This window comes from Eupeodes corollae, chromosome 1, assembly GCF_945859685.1.
Source record: "Eupeodes corollae chromosome 1, idEupCoro1.1, whole genome shotgun sequence".
Classification (NCBI taxonomy): Eukaryota; Metazoa; Arthropoda; class Insecta; order Diptera; family Syrphidae; genus Eupeodes; species Eupeodes corollae.
Genome location: NC_079147.1, coordinates 90,673,695 through 90,690,585, shown reverse-complemented (window position 1 = coordinate 90,690,585; position 16,891 = coordinate 90,673,695). Strand labels below are relative to the sequence as shown.

General features: G+C 34.8%; 1 protein-coding gene across 1 annotated transcript; it reads left to right on the top strand.

Annotated features, from left to right (window-relative positions):
• Window positions 1-11,256: 11,256 nt before the first annotated feature.
• On the top strand, window positions 11,257-16,662 carry LOC129941403 (uncharacterized). Its single transcript, XM_056050029.1, has 2 exons — window positions 11,257-15,107; window positions 15,219-16,662. Exons 1-2 carry the CDS (start codon window positions 11,257-11,259, stop codon window positions 16,660-16,662), a joined length of 5,295 nt encoding a protein of 1,764 aa, XP_055906004.1.
• Window positions 16,663-16,891: the final 229 nt, after the last annotated feature.

The following is a 16,891-nucleotide window of genomic DNA, read 5'->3' as shown; positions in this document are numbered from 1 at the left end:
CTTGGTGACAAAGCTACTCCTGTTTCGCTAAAACGTCGAATCACTAATTGAAATAGGTGTCTACGAAACATATTTTACAGGTTTTCTGGCCCAATACATATAAAATGAAGAATTTTATAGGACAAGAAACCCATTGATACTATAGGACGGCGCAATTGACTGTATTGCAGGAGAGGCAATTGGAATCCAATCACCCAAGAAGGCAGGGTGCTCGGGAGACTGAGAAGAACATTCAAGGAGGAATTGTTAAGAGTGAAGAAGGACTGAAGGTAGGAACCGCGCACGATGGTGAAAAGAAGTAGTTAAGGCCCTATTTCGATGTTTTTGTTCAAGTGTTTAAATTGGGTTAGGAGAGCTTTGAACTTTAAACAATAATGATTTTAGTAACAGTTTGCGAAATCAACCGTTTCTTTCTAACTCTTTTTTAGTTTGATTAATAGTCTGTGACAGCTTTTAATGTTTTACCAGCTGGTCGAATAACCCTATTGGTTTTTCCAATAAAACTTTTTATTTTGGACAGACCACTTTTTGGACAGTTGTCAAATAGGAATTAGTATAAAAGTCACTGAAAAAATGGGGTTTTTAAAATTGGCCACTAGGGTCTCTTGCTATTTTTTTTTTTGATATAGTGCTGCAACCGTAACCGTGGCAGTAATTGGAATGATATAGGTTTTGAACATTAATGGTATAGGTATCTTATTTTTAAAAATAAAATAAAATAACCTTTGGTTTCACCTTAAAACACTCATTTTTCTCAACATCAAAATTTAACTTTTATTTCTAGTCTGCAATTTGGAAGTGTACTTCTCGAAAAGATATCGCTTTTAACCAGGCACCGAGACAACAACACTATACAAATATTTGTTAGCCAAAGATCTTTTAGATACTATTTAATATACCCATATCATTTTTTAAAGTACCGTCTACAATCGCTAAGTGGACCAAGATATTACTTACAACCATTGTTCAAAAATTTGTAAATTCAAAAATCTGTATTTTGGTAAAATTTAAAGGTAAATACTGGCTTAAAAGTTAATCCACACATGATGTGTGAGTAAACATTGTTAAAATGTTTTTTGTTGCATTAAAACGCTATATAGGTGCTTCTTAAAAGGTTAACTGGGTTGCCAAACGTTAAAATATATTATTCCTTCAAAATAGAAGCACTAACGTAATATGTATCTCTCAAGTAATTTGACTTAAATTGACCGATGGAAATATAGTTTTCTTCTGGAAAGATCTTTGGGGCACCCTACAATAGAGAGTTAGTTTTGTACCACAGTCTCTCGACATTAAGAGGAACTTAAAGAGTTTTCGATTTAAACATGTTTTTATTCACATACACAATGTAAATGACACTCGTTCAAAATGGTATTGTTGTGAACTTTTAATCATTAGGCTTCTAATAGTTACGGAGCCAACTGAGCGGACCATTTGGATAAAATAATGAGACATTCCTAATACATTTTTGCATTCTATAAATATTTTTACATTTTTTTAATTGAATTCAAATGGAATATAATTTTTGCTGAAAACAAAAAACCTATTTTTGTTAAATTAAATTCTTTCAGGATTTTAATTTAAAAATGCTTAGAATTGATGATGCGGAATTTTATGTTATTATTTTCAAAACAAACATAACATGCATTCTTTTGTGGGTTGGGTACAAAATATATTATATTTCAAAATATTTAGTAAAATATTTATAAATTTAGATGATTTGCTTTTATCTCCTTACACTGGAAATTAGGTTTAAGGTATAACTATGTATGTGATGACTCCTAAAACCTACAAATTTCCTTGTACATGTTTTCGAAAATGCAATGAAAAAAGTGAAAACATTCATGTAATAACCAGATATGTATTTAAATGTTTTGGATGTAGTATGAACTCAATTTCCGTAACCCTTACGCACAGCTTTACTCTATAAGTGCAACTTTTCAAAAATGCTGCAGTATGCAGTTATTTAAAGTTCATTAATAATCGTTTTACATTTCAATTTACTAAGAATATGAAGAACCATTTTTGAGATATCAAAAGGCCGACAGACATACGGACAAGGGACCCACTTTTTTCAACTACTTTATGTTATATTTGATTAAGATCCCCTGAGTTCGAAATTTCTTGCTTCTTTTTTAACTAGCATAAAGAGCATTGTTGGGCTTTGTTTCTTCATAAATACAAAAAAAACTGAAATAAGTTACCTCGAACATTTTATAAAAATAACGTTTTTAACATCTGGTAAAATTTTGAGAAAAACAAATTGACAGAATTTTTATAAAAAATAAAAACCTCACAAAAAAATTTCTCAAAAAGTTGGTAAAAATTGATTTTCGTCACAAACATCTGTTCAAAACTTTGAAAAATTGGCTTAAACTACATCTATCTTCTAAAAACTATTTTCTTTAACATTCATTCAAATTTTGAGAGAAATATAATCTACAGTTTTTTTTACAAAAAATAAAAACCTAACAAAAAAAAAACACTATTAAAACGTGGTAAAAATTCACTTTCGACGCAAATAGCTTTTCCAAAATTTAAAATATTCAAACTTTTTTTATTCCACAGAAAATATTGTTTTCAATATTCAGTTTTTTTTAAATAAAAATCCAACAGATCGTTTTTTAATTAAAAAAAATAAAGTCTACAAAAAATGAAAATGTTAATGACGGGCCTTAGGTCAATGAAAAAAACAATTATTTATTAAATTAAATTAAATTTATTTAATTTAGGTGTGGCAATTAATCTATATTTGCATTAATAAATTGGTTACAATTTGATTACATTAAGAAAAAAAAACTATAAAAACTTACACTTGTTACATGAATATTGTACTTAAAAATAAAATCATTTAATTCACAACAATTTTTACAAAAATTAAAAAATAGACATAACTACACAAAGTTTAACTGACAAGTAACAGCCATAGAAAAATTAGTTTTAAAAGATCATATTATTAGAAGTTTTTACTCTCGTTCTCTTTAATAAGTGTTTGTATATTGAGGGCTTAACTCTTCCATGTCAGTTTTTTGGTTCATGGTGTTGTTGGCGTTGATGATATGCAGCGTTTCGATTATCATTCTCTTTGGTATAGTTGCCTTCTCTTTGCAATACTTTTACATTTTCAAAATCAGGAGAGTGGTTGAGACTAGTGCAGTGCGATGCCAGTGCTGTCTTCTGTGACTCGTTACTTTTTAAGTCCGATTTATGTCCTGAAAGTCTATTTTTTTTATTTTTGATTTGTGGTTCCAATATAAGTTTGGTTGCATTCTTCGTCCGAGTTGCCTGTACAATTTATTTTGTAAAATAAATCTGAATGCTCCAATTTATCTTTTTTCGTCTTAAGGTTGGTGAAAAGTTGTGAAGTTGTATTGGTTCCTTTCATGTTTATTATATATTTGTCTGTATCAAAGAGTCGAGTATTTTTAAAGCGATCTGCTATGTCTTTTATGTAGGTGAATGATTTGTATATTTTTTTTCGTCATCTATTTTACTTGTCTTAGGTTTCTGGTGATCATATTGTTTTATCAGGTTGGATATAAGTTTTCGTGGGTATGTTAAATAAATCTTTTGTTATTAGAACTTTCTAATATGAAGAAATCATATCAATTTTGTTAATGCGCCGTATGTACAAGTTTTATTTGTAAATATGTACAAATATTTATGAATTAAAGCAAAAAAAGAGATAAATGGAAGAGTCATAGTAAGACAATACGGTAGGAATATAATTTGAATCATAAAATGTTACATTATTATTATTATTATTATTATTATTATCATCTTTATTTTTTTTCATTTCAAAAATTTACAAACTTAAAACTAAAGATTACAAGCATGGCTCATGGGCCGTCTGCCGGTATATTTTTATAAACTAAACATTTTGTGAGAGAAAGTACAAAAATTTGGTTACATAAAGAAAAAAGCAATTCAAAAAAGAAAAAGAATAATGCCAGAGAGAAGAAAAAAAAAATATATATTCGTTTTAATGGTGTAGCTAATTTAATAGATAAATACATTTATTAAAAAAAAAAAATATAAACAAAATCTGATTCGGGCTTTTAGTTTAGCTAAAACAAAATTATTAAGTTTTTCAAAAACAGCAATCATTTAATTATGGCAATTATGTGTTAAACAATACATAGATCATAAAGTATTTGCAATTTCAAATGCGGTTTGGGCTTTTAGTTTGGCGAAAACGAAAAAAAAAGAAAGATATCTCAAGGAATTTAATGATTAGCAATTTTTCAAATGCGATTTAGGCTTTTAGTTTAGCTAAAACAAAATTGTAATAGAATTTTTATTCTAGTATATATTAATGTACATGTTTCTATATGAAACTGCATCTAATAAAAACTGAATGAGTAGACGCCATCCGTTATCTCCATTCAAAATGTTACATTCCAAAACATGAACAACCTCAAGAACATGAACACCCTCGGTTTGAATTAGTTCACGATTTCCAATGTTCACTGTATTTATGATAGTTTGTTTTGGGTGTTTTGAGTTGAAGTTAATGATCCTTCCTGATGAAGTTGGTTTTTAAAACCAACCCATTTTTAATTTGTCTTCTTTTCTGATAATTATTGTGTCAAAATACGGTAGTCGGTTAGTTTCTTCTTTTTTAACAGTGAATTGAAGCTTTTTATGAAAACTATTGAGGGTGGCTAATGTATTTTCTACGTCCTCTTCTTTTACAATCGCAAAAATGTCGTCTGCATATTTTCTTAGAATTTTAGGTTTATTTTTTAGTTTGTCCAGAGTATTGTCAAGAAGTTGTTCCATCGCTTTGTTGGTATATTTTATTACCATTAACTAGGTAGTTATTGTCGATAATACAAAATCTGTCAGGACATAAATCGGACTTAAAAAGTAATGACTCACAGAAGGCAGAACTGGCATCGCACTGCATTACTCTCAACCAATCTCCTGACTTTGAAAATGTAAAAGTATTGCAAAGAGAAGGCAACTAAAACAAGAGAATTATAATCGAAACGCTGCATATCATGAACGCCAACAACACCATGAACCAAAAAACTGACATGGAAGAGATAAGCCCTCAATACAAACACTTATTAAAGAGAACGAGAGTACGGGAATAAAAACTTCTAATAATATCGCTCACCGCCTGCAATAATGGCACAACTCATTTTTTTCACTTTTGAGATATAAGAGATTTAAAAAAATGCCTTTTTTCAATTAAGATTTCTGTTCTTATAAATTAGGCTATCCTGATACGGATTTGCTATTTTGACGCTAGAATCATTACCTTCATAATAACATTTATCCGAGATTAAAAAGTGGGCGGCAACCGCCCTATTTTGGGAAAGTGTCATTATTGCATTAAGCAGAGTATATCAAAAGTCTTCAAGTGCCGTTTCAAAGAATAACGGCATATTACAAAATTCCTCAACTATTTACCAAAAACTTGATGTAATAATTGAAAAAGTCGAAAAAAACTAAATCACGTAAGATCTCCAAATAATGTGTTTTATTCAACCAATACAAAATTCATTTCTTATTCATATAAACTTAAAAATAAAAAGTTAAATAAATTTCTTTCTTATAAACTTAAAATTAATTTTGAGTGTATTTTCAAAATACGTAATGGCACAAATAATTATAATCATAATGTTTTCATAATGCACTTTGATGCAATATGGGCACAAATCAAAATGTGCCGTTCTTTCTAGATGTAAATATTGAATTCGTTACCATAAGCGGCGTAATAGTGGCACAACTCGATATATGCCATTATTGCTTTAAAAATTAAACAATTTACTAACCTCGATCCTGGCACAACTGTAATGTGCCAAATTTGCTTTAAGAAGGAGATGCGAACACACTCACGATCAAGAGAATACTGAGAGAAGTGCCAGTATTGATATAAAGAGAAAGCACAAAAGCTTTGAAAGTTTGATGGCACTATCTCCATCTTTTGGAATTGAGAGGAAGTATCAACGTGCCGATTTTACAGAAATGTAAGGCGTTAAATTTTAACCAAAATGGCGTCCACAGTTCAAATTTCAATTTTTTTGAATTGTGCCATTATTGCAGGCGGTGAGCGATATGATCTTTTAAAACTAATTTTTTTATGCCTGTTACTTGTCAGTTAAACTTTGTGTAGTTTTGTCTAACTTTTAATTTTTGTAAAATTTGTTGTGAATTAAATAATTTTATTTTTAAGTGCAAGATTTATGTAACAAGTGTAAGTTTTCATAGTTTTTTTTTTTAATGTTATCAAATTGTAACCAATTTATTAATGCAAATATAGATTAATTGCCACTCCTGATGATGTTCATAGACATGAACGAAACGTCGTGACAACATAAATAATTGTTTTTTCATTGACCTAAAGCCCGTCATTAACATTTTCATCACTTTGAAAAAGGTCACTTAAATCAACAACGTCTACAAAAACTAGTACGCAAATTTGGTAACAATTGATGTTCGGTTCTTGATAACTCTGAAATTAATTTCATCCATCCAATTTGTAAAAATTTAAGATATGCTACTAAAATTGGTAAACATTTGTTTTCGACTAAATATCTGTTTAACAAACCGAGATTTTCAAACTAAACTATTTCCTTATATGAAAAATATTTTTGGTAATTTTAAATTTTTATGAATAATTCTAGTGAAAACTTTTTTAACCCAACACAAAAACCTACAAACTTTTAAGCAAGACAAACAAACAAACTTTTAAGCAAGGAAAGTTATCAGTGTGGGTCGCATCCCAGCCTGTTTTTTGTTTTTAATCAAAACTATCGGGCAGAAATTGTTAAAACGTACGAGAAAATTTTTTCATGATGTACCAGAAGCACTATTTTGAAGATCTTACAAATGGAAGCTGGGACAGGGCAAACACTGATCACTTTCGATTGTAGCCCCTTAATATATAATTTTCAAATTATATATTTTATAATTTTTTTTAATAACATCAGAAACTGAGCTGATTTATGAGACGTCAAATCACTGGAAACTGAAAATGAATTTCCAAAAGTCGGAGACAATTCAGTTCCGGACTTCGTGTATTTTTGTCGTTATGGCAACGAGGGACACCTGCAAGAATTAGCGCAAGATCGTCATCGTTGATTTTCACGGGCAGCCATTATGGAGCAAAAGTGAAGTGAACAACTTCGATATCTGTTTAGATCAGTATTTATACTTCGACAGATATATAAATGCTGCTCTGACCAGGGACAGTGGGCTTGACTCCCGACTGAAGGTAATTTGTTATATGGCCCTTATATGAACTATGATTATGGTTGTCCTGTGTGGTTCAGCGTTGCCCCTTCCCAGTTTTAAAAGTCGAACAGCCGATTCTTCTTATGTGCATTACTATTCCAACGAGGTCCTATACAACGGGGCTCGAATCAACAGAATTGACAATTTCGTGATAAAACTCGTTCGAGGTTACATTGTAAGGGCCATGCCTTCGACCAAAAATTTAACTTTCGGGGCTTAATTTCACCAGAAGCATTCCTCTTTTTAGACAGATGCGGTCTGATAGAGGATTGATTAGCAGTTCCGCTAATCTACCACGTCAGACGACGAACCGTGGATAAGCGACTCCTTTACAATCGGGACGTCATGGCACAAGGTGGAGCAGAGCTCCTTCGGTTCAGTAGGGCTGTGAACTAATGGGACCGAACTGATTGTGGAAGCAGGAGAACCAGTTTAAGTGGGTTCAATCTTAGATTTGGCCGGCTGACATACTTGTTTTATAGTTTTAAGGTTTAGCTTTAAGTAAAATAGGCATGGTGGCACAAAAAAAAAATATAATAAAAAAATAAAAAATAACATGAAATTAGGAAAAAAAATACCAAAAAATGTTAGATAGTTAGATTTGCTGCTGTGGTTGTTCTAGGTTTAAGTAGTTTATAGGTAGAAGAGGTAGTTTAAGTTAGCTTTAAGTTTTATATTAAGGAACTTATTTTAAGTAGTTTTTAAGTAAAAGTAAAAAAGGATCTTGATATTAGTTTTTTTTTCAACATTTTCTAATAAATACAATTTAAATTGAAGTAAAATAGATCTTAGGGCCGAAAGGCATTAGTAGTTAGTGTTATAGTTTAACTTAGAGTGTCCGTATTGGACCATTAAGTTAGTTGTAAGTTATTGTTAATAAGGCTAGTTTTATGAATTTTTGTCTAGCTTTAAGATAGTTTTAAGAATGAATGAATACAAATTAAATTAAAACAAAAAGTGCCTCGGACTTTCATGCAAGGGTACTGTGTCTTGAGGGAAATGACAAATCTTCTTAGAGTAATTATTGTCATGAAAAGTGCTTTTTCAAATAAACCGCTCGGATTCAGACTGAAATTGTAGGTAACTTCCATTTCTGACAACAGTACTCGCACTCAGGAATGGTTGAGAGTTGTAAGTCACTAGGTCCTGGTACTTCATGGCCTGTTGCGCCACCTTATTTATTTATTTACTTATACAATAAAATTAAATACAAAATCTTGGTTATAAAATTTCATACAAAACTTAGTTATAAAATATCGTTTATTTATATAATTTTAAAGAGCTTATTAGTTTTCAATTTGGTTCAAAATTGTATTACTGAAAAGTCAAGTCTGTTTCAGTCAGGTAGTAGATACTTTTATATAATATAATTTTCACTTACATATGTTTGAACAAATTATGCTGTAATGTTCATCTATTTCATTATCTGCATTTAACACACATACGAGTAGGTATATTTATATTTAACCTTAGTTTAAAAATTTGACCATCATTCTCCTAAATATTGTTAAACATTTTGTTGATTTCATAATCGCAAAACTTTGAAGATAAACATTTTAGATTTTAATTTAGACAATGCAGCTACGTAGATACATTAGTATATTATATATGTGTGTTTGTTTTCTAAAGCACAACTCACGTTGATAAAAATAAAAATAAATAAATTACTATATAGCTCCTATCAAATGCTTGAAGAGTAAGCATACCTATGTATGTTATCCTACATTGTTTGCATTGTTTCTAAACCTACATCAGTTTTTGGTTCAAAGAATAACAAAACTAAGGTACACGGAAGGATATATCACTTACTAAGCCAAACAATGGTCTTTTGGAGTAAAAGAAAATGTACATACCCTTCATTCTACATACCTACTCAAGCTCATATCCTTTCATACTAACAAGGACACCTTTCAACAAGGTATGTTCGGTTCGTAGGTACCTTTCATATAATAAAAGCCGAATGATAGGTGAAAAGCAAACAAATGGATATTTGATGTAAACTATAGAATTTATATAAATACATACATAGACGGAAAGGCATATACCAATTACTTGAATCTTAATGGAAAAGGTAACGGATAGGATGTATTCCTTAAGATTATTTAATTATTATAAATGAAGCCGAGATCTAATATGAATTTGGAGCTTACACCAGTAAGGAATTTACTATGTGCATAGTTTTAGATACAAACAATTATTTAATAACCCTAAAATGGTATTTTGTTTGCCTTGCACACTAAAAAATTAATAGGGGAAAGGGTACCATCATAGAATAAGTAATCTAACCTTTAAATGGATATGAGTTTAGTTATGAAATATTTAATGAAATGCTCACATATGAAGGTACACAAATATTTGTTTGAATTTCAGAAATATTTTAGAAGACTTACATCTAATAGAAAATTTCCTTGAATGCAAGTTCATCTAAAAATACCTTCATTTCTCTCTTTTAGATTTTCTCTCGGGAATTTAGATACCAGTAATTTTCAATGGGTGTTTTAGAAATAAAGAGTTCTTGTTATGTTTTTGAAGAATTTTAGCAAAACTTTGCAAATATCTACAAATAACCAGATGCCAAAAACGTAATTCAACGTTCCAGTAGTAAGTAACTTTAAAATTGATTAATTTGCAACGTCCCATAGGAAGTTATTGTTATGGGTCCGATTTGTCAAATTAAAAATTTTGACATATCTCGACTTTTCAAGGACCCTAGAGGCAAAATAATTTGTTTTTAAAAAATGTCTGTGCGTGCGTGTGTACCTACGCTTGCGACGTTTTTTTCGTCGTCCATAGCTCAAGAACCAGAAAAGATATCGACTTCAAAAAAATTTTGTTATACAGATAATAATTCAGAAAGGGCTCTCAAGAAAATTGTGTGATAGTTTTTTTTACCACAGCAGTTTCGTACCCGTGGCATGGTGGTTAGTGCGTTGGACTGTCATGCAAGAGGTCTTCGGTTAAATCCCTGCCTGTGCCACCTAAAGTTGTATTCACTTGTACTCCACCTCCACGTACCAAGCCACAAAAAACATCTGGCCAACACTCTATTTAAATTGTTCGAGGTGCATGCTCTCTCTAAGCAGATCGCATATGAGCTCGATAATAGGTGTTGTTGCTGTTCGCAAACAATTAACTTTGGTTGTTGCCAAACACCCAAAACATCACCCTATAATTTTTCTAGTTTTCTTCTAGCACCAAATAGCAATTTCAATGTCAATGCCAATGCCAAACGTAGGCCATGACCAACTATAGAACCTTTGGAATTTATTAGCACGCCTTCATCATCAACCTGTCAAGAATAGCTGTTGTTATCAATCGCACTTGCCCTAACACAGAAGTAATCATCACAACTAGGCCAATGCCAAGGCCATCCAATGCACTTGCACTGTCTTCGCACCATCGACATCGGTCGTTCTAACCTAGCGGTACTTGCGACCGAAAAATACAAAGCTTAGAAGTCAACATCATCATCAACATCATCAACATCGTCGCTCCCAAGTAACTGTTGTTGCGACCGAAAAATACAAATCATCACCTAAGCACAGAGCATCAACAGCATCGACTGCCCTTGATACATACACCACATTGTTTATCTTCGATTGTCGCTCCCAAATAGCGGTAGTTGCGACCGACAACGATGACTTAGTTTAATTTAACTAAGCCGAAGCAGCAACAACAAGCAACAACAAGTGTTATACAGGTGCATAGATAAAAGTATAAAAGCCTATTCTTTGTGGGCTCAGGACACAGTCCATTATTATTATTGTTCGACACACCATCTCCACGTTTATTTAATAAAAAATAAATTATATTACTTGCAAATTTATCGCGTTTCATTTAATTTCATTTGTTTTAATATTCGGCTAAAAAGCTAGTCGAATCATAGAGGTCCTTCGAGCCGGATAGCAATCAGTATTTTGTATTAAATTCACCCAATTTGCACTAAATTTATTCGCGAAAATTTGAACTTGTGTAAAATTGTGAACAATCGTGAATTGAACAATCGCTATTATGTCAACCGAAACCAAAACCAAATCGGATGAGTCGTATGAAACGGAGTTAAGGGCTCTCCGGTCTCAACGAGCTGTCATCCTTGGACAGCAAACTAAGGCTAAAAACTTTCTGGCCACTAATTTGAATTCTCTTAATCGCTTCCAGGTTGAAACCAAATTACAGATGCTCGAGACTCAGAACATCAACTTCGAGAAGGTGCAATCCCAGATCGAACGTCTTGACGAAGAAGAACTCACAAGTGGTAAGAGAGATGCTTTCGAAGAGACGTATTACACTCTACGTTCAGATATGCTCCAACATCTGGATACCTTTTTGGCACCAAATAGCACCATCGCACCCAACAACGTCACCATTTCACATAAATCTCGTGTGAACTTACAAAAGTTAGCACTTCCATCATTCTCGGGATCGTATACCAAATGGATGGATTTCTCAGACATGTTCAACTCGCTTATTCATAACAACAAGGAGCTCACCAACATCGAAAAGTTTCAGTATCTCCGGTCTTGCATCCATGGAGACGCAGCCAGAGTAATTGAGTCTCTAGAATGCACCAGCCAAAACTACGAAACTGCCATCGAACTTCTCAAATGCAGATATGATAACAAACGATTTTTATTCCAGGCACACATCCAAGAAATCTTTCAACTGCACTCCATAGTTAAACCCACTGTGGAAACTATTCGTGGTATGATTGACACCATCAATGTCAATCTCCGAGCACTCAATTCAATAGGTACTACGGAACACATTTCTGATGGATTCTTGCTGCATTTGATCTTGTCAAAGTTTGACAACGAGTCCCAAGCCAAATGGGAAGATGAAATATCGGCCAGACAAGAGCAGAAGACCCTTAGCAAATTAACCCAAAATTTGGATTCCACAACCCTGACAAATAGTGATGCCTTTGAATTCCCATCCTGGAATGATCTCTGCAGATTCATGGAGAGACGGTGTAAAACTCTCAACATCATCGAAGCAAAATCACATCGCAGTTCTACATCAGCCAACACATCACAATCGCATCAACGATCACAACAGTCGCAGTCGCATCACCTCGCTAAATCAAGAACTCAAGAATCATTGTTCAAGAACTCGTCCTTGCTTACAACCAATCCACCTTCAACGTCACCTTGTGTCTTTTGTAACCAGCCATCACACAACCCATTTAGCTGTCAAAAATTTGTTAACTTATCTCCAATGGATCGCTTCAAGCTCACCAAGGAGTTGAAATTATGCCTTAATTGCCTACGAGGACGTCACACAGTACAACATTGCAACTCGGCAAATAAATGTCAAAAATGTGGTGACAGTCATCATACCTTGCTGCATCGTGAGCGCATCGCACCTGCAATTCCTCAGACTCCTGCACCATCAGCAACAGATTCCCAAGAAATTGCTAATCCTAATCCTAATCCATTACCTTCGACTTCATCTACCTCTTTACAGGCAAGCCATGCTGACAACATCAATCGAGATGCTGGGTACGTATTACTTGCTACCGCACTGGTTAATCTTTCCAATGGAGGAGGTACATCTTTAATTGGTCGAACACTACTTGATTCATGCTCCCAACTTAACTTCATCACTGAGCATATTGCGCAACACCTCAAGTTGAGTCGCAGTCGCACATACCTAGACGTCAGTGGAATTGGACAAGTTAGCACTATCGCTTATCAAAGGGCACAATTATGCGTTTCATCGTTAAATAATTCCTTTAAGATATACTTAGATGTTATAATTCTTCCAGAAATCACTTCACCTCAACCAAGTCGTCATATAAACATCAAAAACTGGAAGATTCCCTCCAATACTTGGCTATCTGATCCTCGATTCAATCAACCTGGTGCTATTGACTGTCTTATCGGCGCAGGGATTTACTTTGATCTTCTTCAAGTAGGTCAGATCAAACTAGGAGAAAATCTTCCAAGCCTACAAAAGACATCACTCGGATGGATTGTGGGTGGCACAATAAGGAATGATCAAGAATACACACCTTTGTTGGACATCGCACCAGTTGGACCAAAATCATCTAGCATCAACTACACTTGTTTCACCACCACTACTACTCCATCTATTGAAGAACTCCTACAACAGTTTTGGACCATCGAAAACAATCACATATCAACAAAGAAACTCTCAATAGAAGAAGAGGAATGTGAGACATTCTTCAAATCAACAACCACTCGCTGCCCATTGACCAACAAGTTCATCGTTCAATTACCATTTCGTGAGGATCGCACATCGCTCGGGAGTTCATATGAAATAGCAAAGAAGCGGTTAGTATCAATTGAACACAAAATATATCGTTCTCTACCATTACAGAGAGATTATTGCCACTTCATTGACGAGTATGCACGATTAGATCACATGTGCAAATTAGATGCAGGAAAGGCTATTCAAGATAACGTCAACTACATTCCTCATCATTGTGTCTTGAAGCCTGATAGTTCAACAACCAAATTGCGCGTTGTCTTCGACGCATCATGCAAAACATCATCAGGCAAATCCTTGAATGACATTCTGAAGGTCGGTCCAACTCTTCAAGATGACATCTTCACCATCCTCGTTCGTTTTCGCACCCATCGTTTTGTATTAATGGCAGACATAACACAAATGTATCGACAAATTCTGGTAAGTCCCAAGGATACTAACACACAATGCATTTTGTGGCGCAACTACAAAACGAAGGCAATCGAAAGCTATATGCTGAAAACAGTCACCTATGGCACAAGTTGTGCCCCATACTTAGCAGTGAGATGTCTTCGATTACTGGCAGAAGAAGGTGCACAACAGTTTCCAATTGGTTCGGCAATCACATTGCGTGACTTTTACGTGGACAATTTGATGTCAGGTGCCAATGATCGTAGTGAGGTCATTCAAATCAAAGAAGAGACGACCAACTTGCTTTTGAGTGCAGGCTTTCACCTTCGCAAATGGGCATCTAATGATCCCACCATCATAGCAAACGTTCCGGAAGAAGACAAGGAATCATTCATTGTTCTAGGAGATAGTGAAGTCATCAAGGCTCTTGGAATGGGATGGGATCCAAAGGAAGACACTTTTCGTTTCAGCTACATCGAGTCTCCAAGTCACAAATCTAACAAGCGTAGTATTTTATCGCAGATTTCACAGTTCTATGATCCACTTGGCCTTATGAATCCCTTCATCGTGAAAGCAAAGATCTTTATGCAAACACTTTGGAAGCTCAAACTACATTGGGATGAGAGTCTCCCAGAAGATCTTCACACTCAATGGTTGGAATATCGGAATCACCTCAATGACATAAATCAAATAAAAATCCCTCGGTATGTATCAACTTGCAATATAAACACACAAATTCATGGCTTTTCAGATGCTAGTACCAAGGCCTATGGAGCTTGCGTGTACCTCAGAACAATAGACGAAGATGGAGTTGTATCGTCGAACTTGGTTTGTGCAAAATCAAGAGTGGCACCGATTGCAGAGACAACAATTCCCAGACTCGAACTTTGTGCAGCACTGCTGCTGGTGGAACTTCTGGACAGAGTCATAAGCATTCTTGGACAGCACATACAGACCTACTGCTGGACTGATTCAACGATCGTTCTGGCTTGGCTAGCATCTGAACCATGTCGATGGACCACCTTCGTGAGCAATCGAGTCGCAAAAATTCAAAATTTTCCACACTTCACATGGAATTACATTCCAACTTCGGACAATCCTGCGGATCTGGTTTCTCGAGGAGTATTCCCACACGAACTCATTGGCAACAAATTTTGGTTTCAGGGTCCTAACCTTTTGCGACTATCCGAACAAGATTGGCCCAAACTTCACAACAAACCCGAGGAAGAAGAGATTACTGAACAGCGGAAACAAAATATAGTTCTTGTTGCACATCGCACCTTTGACATAATTTTAAATTGCAAATATTATAACAATTTTTCCAAATTAATTCGTATATTTTGTTATGTTCGCAGGCACATTAACAACCGTGTCTTCAAAAAAACCAAGCCTAAAATCAGTGGACCCATAACAGCATTAGAATTTGACGAAACTCTCAGGTGCCTACTCTGCACGATTCAACACAACACTTTCGCCGAGGAAATCAATAACCTTAAAAAAGGAAAGCCTCTTAAATCAAGTATACAACAACTTTCACCATTCATCAAAAATGGACTTGTCCGAGTTGGAGGACGAATATCAAACTCAACACTACCATATGATGCAATGCACCCAATTTTGCTACCAAAATCGCATCCATTCATTTACACCCTCATTCGTCATCATTACTATATCAACAAACATGCTGGGCCTCAAACATTGCATAATATCTTGAGACAAAGATTTTGGATTTTGGATGTAAAAAGCACAGTACGAGGAGTAGTTCACCGATGTTACATGTGCTATCGCAATAAGCCTGTTCTGGCGCAACAAATAATGGGCAACCTCCCGTGTGAAAGAGTAACACCTTCTCGACCCTTTAGCATAACAGGACTTGATTACTGTGGACCACTATATGTTTCGCATCGCATTCGAGGACGTGCACCCTACAAAACCTATTTGGCAATTTTCGTGTGCTTCAGTACTAAGGCCGTACATTTGGAATTAGTATCTGACCTTTCAACATCATCGTTCATTTTGGCACTCAAGCGGTTTATTGCGCGCAGGGGTAAGTGCATGAAGATATATTCAGACAATGCTACTAATTTTACAGGAGCACATCGGGAGCTTAGAGAGTTGCATACATTGTTCATGTCCGAGCAGCACAACGAAATCATTCGTCAAGAGTGTCTTCAAGATGGAATTGAATGGAGTTTTATTCCACCACGCTCCCCCAACTTTGGAGGCCTCTGGGAGGCAGCTGTGAAGGTCGCCAAGCACCATCTTCGACGAATTATTGGTCAAGCGGTGCTGTCATTTGAAGAGATGACAACAGTTTGCTGCCAAATTGAGGCAGTTATGAACAGCAGGCCTCTCACTCCAATGTCCAGTAATCCTAACGACTTGACAGCCCTCACACCAGGACATTTTCTGGTTGGGTCACCACTTACCAGTATTGCAGAACCTCGCATTGAAGCTTGCAACATTAGCAACCTGAAACGATACCAATTTCTTCAATGGATCCAACAAAACTTCTGGCGACGATGGTCACATGACTACCTTCAACAACTTCAACTTCGAAAACAATGGAATTCTGCACAACTTAACATTCACATTAACGAGCTAGTTCTTTTAAAGGAAGATAACACACCACCTCTCAAATGGCCAATGGGACGAATCGTTGAAATCTACACAGGAGACGATGGGAACATACGTGTGGCTAACGTCAAAACAGCCACAGGTATCTATAAACGTGCGATATCCAAATTGTGTCCAATACCAATCGAATTCGATCCTGAAAATACAAGCAAAGGTACATAAAGTGTTGAAAGTAGGAGCTTTCAAGGCGGGCAGTATGTTGCTGTTCGCAACAATTAACTTTGGTTGTTGCCAAACACCCAAAACATCACCCTATAATTTTTCTAGTTTTCTTCTAGCACCAAATAGCAATTTCAATGTCAATGCCAATGCCAAACGTAGGCCATGACCAACTATAGAACCTTTGGAATTTATTAGCACGCCTTCATCATCAACCTGTCAAGAATAGCTG

Bases quoted from the DNA above. Each gene is read 5' to 3' on its own strand.
- LOC129941403 (XM_056050029.1), top strand. From the start codon at position 11,257: ATGTCAACCGAAACCAAAACCAAATCGGATGAGTCGTATGAAACGGAG. The intron at 15,108-15,218 runs GCGGAAACAAAA...TTATGTTCGCAG, and splicing joins GAAGAAGAGATTACTGAACA to GCACATTAACAACCGTGTCT.